Genomic DNA, 9,117 nt, shown 5'->3' with positions numbered 1-9,117 from the left:
ATTCAAAAGCAGAGATATTACTTTGCCAACAAAGGTCCATCTAGTCAAGGCTATGGTTTTTCCTGTGGTCATGTATGGATGTGAGAGTTGGACTGTGAAGAAGGCTGAGCGCCGAAAGAATTGATGCTTTTGAACTTGGTGGTGTTGGAGAAGACTCTTGAGGGTCCCTTGGACTGCAAGGAGATCCAACCAGTCCATTCTGAAGGCGATCAACCCAGGGATTTCTTTGGAAGAACTGATGCTAAAGCTGAAACTCCAGTCCTTTGGCCACCTCATGCAAAGAGTTGACTCATTGGGAAAGACTCTGATGCTGGGAGGGATTGGGGGCAGGAGGAGAAGGGGATGACAGAGGATGAGATGGCTGGATGGTATCACTGACTCAATGGACATGAGTCTGGGTGAACTCCGAGAGTTGGTGATGGGCAGGGAGGCCTGGCGTGCTGCGATTCATGGAGTCGCAAAGAGTCAGACACGACTGAGTGACTGAACTGAACTGAACTTAAATGAGGGCTTGCTGTGTTGCCCGTAGATGCATTCATTAATAGTAGATACTTGTGGTACCCTTTGCTCTGTCTTGGTTGAAGCCTCAGATGTGGAACCACTTGTACAGAGGGACCATGTATCTGGAGGGACCATGTATCTGGAGGGACTGTGTATCTGGAGGGACCACGTATCTGGTGGGACTGTGTGTACAGAGGGACCTTGTATCTGGAGGGGAGGGACCATGTATGGGAGCGTGTATATGAAGGGACTGTGTGTACAGAGGGCCAACCATAGGCTAGGTGGGCTTTGTCACCTGCCAGAGCCCGGCACCCATAACCCCAGCATTGCTCAAGGATCAACTGTACACCCTGAAGTGCATTGCTGGGTTGTACGGTAGTTCCATTTTCATTTTATTTGTTTATTTATTTATTTATGAGGAATGGGCAGCTGTTTTGAGAGGGGGTTGTGTGGGTAAGACAAGTGAGTGTCTGTCTTGGGAGCAGAGAGGCAGGGACCAAGCACGGAGGAACAGCCAGAGGCTGCCGACGAGCCTGGAGACTATCAGGCCTCCCGCCTCCAAGGCGGCTGGCTTACTGCCCACACGGCCTTTACCTGGTCCTGCCCTCTCAGACCCCGCAGGGCCCTCTTCCAGCTCGGTCCTACCATCGTGCCTACGTCCAGTTCACCCACACTGCGTGTGCTCTGTTTGAGAACATCCCAGTTCCCGTCTCACCTCCACCACCCAGTCCAAACGTGGCTGTCTCCCACGGACTCGTGGGGTCACCGGGCTGGCTTCCCGCATCCTCCTGTGCCCCGCTCAGTCCCCAGAGTTCAAGCCTTTGCGTCTGGATGCCTGCGGCTGCTTCCTCCCTTCGGGCTCTCGGTCAGCACCTCCCGCCTCCCCGCGGGCTCCCCTGGCCAGTGTGGTTTGCATCCATCCCCACTAGGCCGACCCCGAGGACACAGTCTTGACTGCCGGGCATCGGGACGTCTGCCCTTCATCTGCTGTAGCTGCAGTAATTCCACAGCTTAGCAGTTCAGGTACACTTTGAACTTTTTTTTCCCCCCATCTGAGTGATTCAATCTTCTTTAAATGTACTTTTTAATTAAATGCAACCTGGACAGCTCTCTCCACTCCGCCTCTCTGATGACTGAGGGTTTCCTGTGGGGGAAGCCGGCTCAGATGGGGCCCCAGGTCCCCCTGCCAGGAGCCTTTCTTCCCTGGACTACAAAGCATTTGCCTTTCTGCTTTTGAAGCTGCCTGGTGCCCACTGCTGCTGACCTCGGCAGAAACCCTCTTCTTGAGCCTGTGTCTCCACCTCCCAACCACATACACCAGCCTGGGAGACATTCAGTGAAGATGCTACAGTAAAGTCCCAATTAAGGAAATGCTCAGGGGAACGAGCATTCCAGTTAATTTAATTTTTGGTTAACTGAGCACAACCGAAGTTTTTATTGGGAGGAGGCGTCGTCATGTGAAAGAAAGATTATGAATTTAGGATGAGGACATTTGTGTTTAAAACCCATTCTCTGCCATCTGAAGTCACGTGACTTTGGGGCTCAATTTTCTCATGCATAAAAGGGGTGCTAATAGCCATCTTAATAGCTTGTTGTTGGATTAAATGGGGCAACATTTGTGAATGTGAACATGTAGCCGCGTTGGGCAGCCGTGTGGGAACTTGGTGAAACACGCTTTCCTTCCCACTTCCCATTTTGTTTTCATTTTTCTTGGAAATAATTCTTACTACACTGGCATATGGTTTTTAAACATGTTTTTTAATGCAGAACACTGGAGGAGAAGGTAATTTTCCTGGCAGTGGTAATAGTGACTCATTATTGTAGAATATTTATGAAAAATTAACCAATCGTTGAGTATCTGTGGAGTACTTACTGTATCTCAGATACTGTGGGAATAGCAGAAATGAAGAGGTCATTTTATTCTTTTTAAAATGCCCAGATAGTCTTTGCACTTTTCTGCTAAGAATTGAATGTGGGAGGAAAAAATGGTAGAAATGTCAGCTTGGCAGGTTAAAAATGCACATCTATGATTTTTCCTCTCACTTAGAAGTAAAAGCCCACTGAAAAGCAGACTTAGGTCCACAGGACAAGAAGAAGGAGCTATTAGTGAATGAAAGATGAGAAGAATGTCTGGATGGAGGAATAATAACCTTGGGGCAGGGGAAAGGGGTCTCGGCTTGGAGACACCCAGGACAGACGTGGCCACCTTGGGGCCGCTGCTAACACAGCTAGAAACGGGGATCAGTTCATGGTTTCTGTCTGAAGCAGTCTGCTCCCTACCTCCCACTCTGTGCAGAGTGCTCAGCAGGTAAAGCAGATGGACAGGTGGACCGACAGACAGACAGGTGAGGAGCCCTCCTTCTGAGAGGGAATGGCTCCCGAGGAAGGAGCTCTGTGCGCTGGGGTTCGAGGGCCCCTGGGAGCAGCCCTGAGCTCCCCGCCCGACTGAAGCCAGGTTGCCCGTTGACAAGCCACAAAGATCACATTTGGGAGGTGCGGCGGGCTGTTCCACTTTAAGTCTCTTTGCTGTTCTGTTTAATCCACGTGCTCACACGGGTTTGAGGATGGGCTGACGCGTCCCAGCCGCAAGTGCAGCTGCTCATGTGGCCTGTCCTGCCAACCCAACAGCTGAGGGGCCTTGAGCTCCTGTCATCGTTGGGGCAGTGAGAGCCACACGAACAGAAGTCCCCGTCCCGTATGAATCTCTGTTACCAGCAGCTTCCTCCTTTCCCCTCCTGGGGGTACCGGCTGCCCATCCCCAGGGGCTGTGAGCTGGGCGCTGGCCCACCGACCCGGTGGGCAGTCGGGGGCCTGTCTCCGGGGACCGTGCCCCCCGGGCTGGCGGGACAAGTGCTGAGCACAGGCTCAGTCCTGGGTGCCCGGCCAGAGGCGATTAATGCCAAATTAACACCTTGCTCGGCGACCTCCCCGCACCCTGCTGCTCTCCTTCACGTCACACGACCGTGTGTAAATATTAGCTCCTCGGGTCGTTTCTCTTCATCAGCGACTTTCACAGATGACAGGCGGGCTGCTCATGTGACTGGCATTCCTGACCCCTTGTCCTTTGTCGCGAACGTTGTCTGCACACGGAGGTCTGACCACCAGCCCCATGGGCCCCACGGTGCCACCCGCACGGGTGCCGGCTGTGGGGAGGGGCAGGCTGCCCAGGGCTTTCCAGGAGACCTGAGGGTCCATGAAGCGTAGCGTGGAAGCGACTCCCGTTAGCGTAGTCGATATATAGGTTTAAAAATTGATTTGTTGGTTCTGCCTGCAGCAAGATTTTTTTTTTTTTTTAATTCACACGAACCTTTCATTCCAACGTCTCGTACCGGTGAGTCAGTGAGAGCAGGACTCAGCGCTGTGGGGCTGTGACTAGAGGGCAGCCCTCTTTCCTTGCCTCTTCTCTCTCCACCGCCCTGACCGCGCTGCCCGCGGTGGAACCGACCAGGGAGCCCCTCAGCCGCTCACGCGGGTGACGCGTCGCTGCAGCCTCAGGTCCTCTGGGAAGCATTTTGCATTTGCCATGATGTCCATTTATTCTTTATTTCCAGTCTCCTCTGTCTCCACCCTTTATTGAAATTCCTATTCTAGAAATATTTGATCAGTCTTCGTTTTCCCTGGATAAACAGTAGCAATGTGTACTGGGCATAGTTTAATTTTGATATTACACATATTTGAGAGAAGAGTTGCAAAACCATCTCGTGTTTTTTTCTCCCTTGTCACCAGAGGGATGAGCTGAATTATTTATAGCTTGATACTCACACAACAGAGATGGAGTCAGGGTATTTATGCTTCAGAGAGAAAGGATTGCACTGAGTGCTTGGTTCGTGGGGTGTGTTTGCTCCAGGGTCACGTTCGGGCCCACATAAGAGAGTGGCCACTTCCCAACAACACACGTACCCATGAGAGGGCCTGACCCACGAAATAGTTGTGGAATTGGATGGATTTGAAAGTAGTGGCTAGACCAGGTACCTCAATCAGCAAAGTCTTTAATTGATAAATAAGGTCAGCAGTGGAACACGTGCAGCCGTGTGAAGGCCGTCATGAGTACGCTGTGCAGAGGGGCAGCGAGAGCTCTCAGTTTCCAGGGCTTCTGGGCAGGACGTGGGCTCACGGGCTGTGGGCTCCAACCCCGGCCCCTGGTCAAAAACGCCCGACCAGGACCCCAGGGAGGCCTCCTTGGGGCTGGGTCAGGCCAGGAGATGCTGGCTGTCCTGTGGGAGTGGCTTGACGAGACTCATGTCTGTGCCCCACCTCACGCCACGTTCCCGTCCGCACCCTGTCTGTGCTCCAGAGGCCCCCCTCATGGCTTCCGCTTTCTCTGCCACAGGAGACACTGGCATGCCTGAAGCCGTGGCCCCCGTCATCGTGGTTCCCCCAAGCAACAGGAGTGTGGTGGCCGGGTCCAGCGAGACCACCTTGGAGTGCATCGCCAATGCCAGGTAGGCAGCTGGTCCCCCACCTGCTGGGTGTGGCCCGCTCCCCCAGCAGCAGAGGACTTGGTCCCACAGCCGGGCTGTGGGCACAGCGCATCCGGGGAAGACCGCGTGGGCCTTTCCCAGGCCTTGTTCCGCAGCGCTTACATTGGGTGTAACATTTATACTCGAAGTCGGAGCTTTAACTGTGGGTCAAGTGGAGAGCATCCTCTGAGATTCTGGCTGAGGAGCAGAGGGGAGCTGAGGCCTCTGGGTGCAAAGGAAAGCCTTAACCCCCTCTTCTCTGTCGTGCGAGGTATTCTCCACCCAGTTGGTGGCCGCCACACGCTCGAGTCCCTGGGGTCAGGCCTCCCATGTAGCGTGTCCCCTGGCAGGATTTATTTTAAACATTCTTTCCCGGAGCCAGTGGAACCATTAGCACTATGGTCCATTGCCGCTGCAATTAGCTATCCTTGCTCAGCAGCCCTTGAGCAGAATGTGTCATCCGCGGGTGCCGTAAGGGAGCAGAGCTGCATCTGGATGGGTTTTTAAGTGTCCATTGTTCAGCCCACCATGGTTCCTGGTAGAAAAATTATTGCCCCCTACGCCATCCACAGTTACCGTCACTAACGCCCCTCGTTTCCCCAGGCCCGCCGAGGAGCTGAGTGTGACCTGGAAGAGAAACGGAGTGAGGGTCACCACTGGGCTCCACGGCTTCGGGAGGCGCCTCCCCATCAGCAACCCGACCTCCTCGGACACTGGGGTGTACGTCTGCGAGGCGGCCCTGCCCGGCAGCGCTTTCGAGCCCGCCAGAGCCAGAGCCTTCCTTTCGATCATAGGTAAGGCTCAGACGGGGAGTGGCCCCACACCTCAGTCTGGGAAAACAGCGTAGCTAACTCCCGTATTCCACTCACTTTATTTTTAACTCAGCACATGGAGGTGAAGTTTGCCTCCCAGACTCAGCCTGTTCTTCTTTCCCAAGAACATCAGTGCATTCAATCCAAAGAGTTGATGTTCTGAATACTTCCTAGAAATGTTCTTCTGAAAACTTTGAATCGTAAAGCTTGGGAAATAAGAGTGTCAAGATCCTTGGCATATTTATCGCCCTTGGATACTGGTCTTTCTGCCACGATGCTTTTCTATAACTCTTATTTGTCTGTTCTGATCAGTGTTCAGAGGTTAATCTATTACCATTGTATTTTTTACTTTCTGAGCCAGGAGAAAGTGAGAGTCTTGAGTGTTCCCTTTTGTTAAACTGAAAAGTGAGAACAGACAGGTGTCCCAGGACCACGTGTCATCCTGAAACCGAGGAGGAGACACGCTGAGGTGCGGTCCAGCTGCTCTAGCCCCTGGGAGACGCTGGCGTTTAGGAGGTGCGCCTGGCACGCCGACTGAGGGGATCCTCGTCTGTTTTCAGGTTATGAAAAGGTTGCACTGTATCACGAGGCAGGGCCTGTAGTTCTCGCGTGTTTTAAGCCCCTGTTAGGACCCCCCCTGGCTGCAATCACTGTTGTAGTGGCCTGTCCAGGAGTGGTGGCTGCCGCCGATGAGCGGTGCCCGCGGGATCGGCCCAGGCGGGACAGCCCCTGCTTCTCTCTGAGGATAAGGCAGGTGAGAACGGGAAGGGAAGTCTCTCAGGAGCAGAAAGCCTCTGAAAGCAGTCACTCCTCCCGCATTAATCACAGACCCTGCAGTCTGCCTCTTTGCAAACCAAGAAAGAACAGAAGCCTGTGTCTTCACAAGAAATTAGCAAGAGTGTGAAGAAATGCTGCAGAATGGGCAGTCCGCGCCATGTTCCTGTCAGTCATGAGGAAGCGGCACTACTGCCTGAGAATGGCTGTCAAATGCACATGTCGCGAGCCTGCCCGCTGCTCTGAGAGACACGCACGAACTGTGAAGTGTTGGCGAGGCAGGCCTGAGTCAGACTCTACACCAGGGAGCCGGGCCGGCTCCCCACTGCCCTCCTCATCCACGCTTCACAGTGGTCCATCCTGCACCCTGTTTCCTGAGGCGGACCTTTCTTCCGGGGGTGACCTACGGCCGTGTGAGTGCAGCATGTCACAGGTAGAGCCCAAGTTAAAGTCTGTGACGTTTAAGTCTCCAGCAGACGGGGCTGAATTGTGATAAAACGTTTTTTGTTGTTATTGTTCAGTCACTCAGTCACATACGACTCTGCGACCCCATGGACTGCACGCCAGGTTTCCCTGTCCATCACCAACTCCCGGAGCGTGCACAAACTCATGTCCATCGAGTCGGTGATGCCATCCAACCGTCTCATCCTCTGTCATCCCCTTCTGCTCTTGCCTTCAATATTTCCCAGCATCAGGGTCTTTTCTGATGAGTCGGGTCTTTTCTGATGAGTCGGCTCTTTGCATCAGATGGCCAGATTATTTAATCAAGAGAAGAAATTTATCTCCCTGTGAACTAGAACATTTGTTTCCGTCATAATTCCCTTGAAAAATATTTAAATCGGTCACGGGAACTTGGTTCTGCATTTCCATCTGGATTCCAGAGCAGATTGTTACTGTATTCTCCGAGTTGCCGCCTCTCCGTATTCAGCTTTTAAAGGTGCACGGACGCACTTGCATCTTTATGATGTTGATTTAAATCCCCTGTACTCATAAGAATTTGCTGTGACAGGTGGGATTTTCTGGTTGAGTCCTGGGAAGGCCCTGAAGAGCCTGTTAGTTCAGACTGATTCGGGAGATTATGGCCCCGAGCCCCGAGATGGTGGAGGGAGGGGTCCTCAAGAAACACGGGGCCCGGCTGTCACGGGGAACCCTGTGGGCAGCTGTCACCATGAACATGCAGATGAAAGGGAGCAGACCCAGGTCGGCTCCCCTTTGCTCTGTTTCATACTGGTGAGACCAGTCAGGAGAGCTGTGGCTGCGTACCCCGCCCGCCAGCTCCCCCGCTGGGTGGCTTCATTTCTGAGGTTTAAGCAGGAATATGGGGTCTGACTACAGCAGTGTCGTGGCCGTAACTCTCCTGGGGAAGGTGGCCTCCTAGGCTTGGCGGCCCGTTCTCCTCCACCCGCCCTGTGCAGGGTCCATTTCCTTTTGTGCCCACTGTCTGGGTGTCAGGGTGTCCAGTGTGTGGGTTCAGGGTGCCCACTGTCTGGGGCCAGGGTGCCCGTTGTCTGGGGTCAGGGTGTCCAGTGTGTGGGGTCAGTGCTCCAGCTGTCTGTGCCCAGGGTGTCCAGGGCGTGGGGCCAGGGCGCCTTCCGTGTGACAGGTTGGAAGTGCTGGAGTTAACCCCCCAGGAGCATGTTTGTCCAGCACTGCATGGCCTGGTGGGGAGGAGGGGAACTTCGAGACCAGGAAGATGCATGTCCATCCCTAAAGGAGTGTTAGGCTCCTGAGGCCTGGGGTCATCTCCTCTCTCTCTCCTCAGGTAGGGGGTTTCTAAGTGTCATCTCGGAAATTACATCAGGTCCAAAAACCACAGAGATGACACGTTCTTCCTCGAGGCAGCATCCAGCATGGCAGGAAGACCGCCGTCTGGGTACATCACAGAGATGTGGGTCATCGGCCCCAGGGCACGTGGCCGAGGTGGGGGGGTAGACCCAGCCCACGGAGGTCAGGGAGGCTCTGCAGAAGGAGCAGGAGGTCTGGCCCTGCAGATCGAGTCTGAATTTTCCAGCGAAGCGACTTGAGTAGGACATTCCCTGCAAAGGAACCAGGACGACTGGGCGGCCTTTGTGTTGCTCAGGTGAGAAAGGACCACAAACCCAACACCTCAAACTAACACAGACGTGTCGCCTCCAGGCAGGTTCCCGGAACCTCCAGGAGGTTCCCGACCTCCAGGCTGCGCTGGGCTGGGCTGTTGTCTGGAAGCTCTGAGAGGGTCCACCTCCTGGCTCACCCAGGGGCTGGCAGATTTAGTTCACGAGGCTGTGGAACTGGACCTTGTTTCCTTCCGAGCTGTTGGAGGGTCGTTCTTGGGTTCTGGAGGCAGCCAGCATCCCTGGCCACAGCCACCTCCGTCTTCAGAGTCAGCAGCAGGCCGGGTCCTCATGCCCAGACCTCTGACCTCCCCTCCTGCCGTCCCTCCTGCTTCCAGCCAGAGAAGGTTCTCTGCTTTTAAGGGTTCCTGTGATGAGGATGGGTCCACCCAACAGATCTAAAGTCTCCCCATTTTTAGATCGATGACCTCGATGACGTCGGCAGAGCCCCCCTGCCATGCGGTGTAGCGTGTTCTT

General features: G+C 54.1%; 1 protein-coding gene across 1 annotated transcript in view; it reads left to right on the top strand.

The window, feature by feature from the left end:
• The window catches only part of SDK1 (sidekick cell adhesion molecule 1), a 478,174-nt gene that overhangs the window by 295,357 nt on the left and 173,700 nt on the right, over positions 1 to 9,117 (top strand). Inside the window, exons 6-7 of the mRNA XM_010845804.1 lie at positions 4,832 to 4,943; positions 5,565 to 5,755. Coding sequence (XP_010844106.1) covers positions 4,832 to 4,943; positions 5,565 to 5,755 — 303 coding nt within the window. The remainder of the gene's footprint in view (positions 1 to 4,831; positions 4,944 to 5,564; positions 5,756 to 9,117) is intronic.

Source organism: Bison bison, unplaced genomic scaffold (assembly GCF_000754665.1).
Source record: "Bison bison bison isolate TAMUID 2011002044 unplaced genomic scaffold, Bison_UMD1.0 scf7180017864223, whole genome shotgun sequence".
Classification (NCBI taxonomy): domain Eukaryota; kingdom Metazoa; phylum Chordata; class Mammalia; order Artiodactyla; family Bovidae; genus Bison; species Bison bison.
This window is presented reverse-complemented; position numbering and strand designations above follow the sequence as displayed.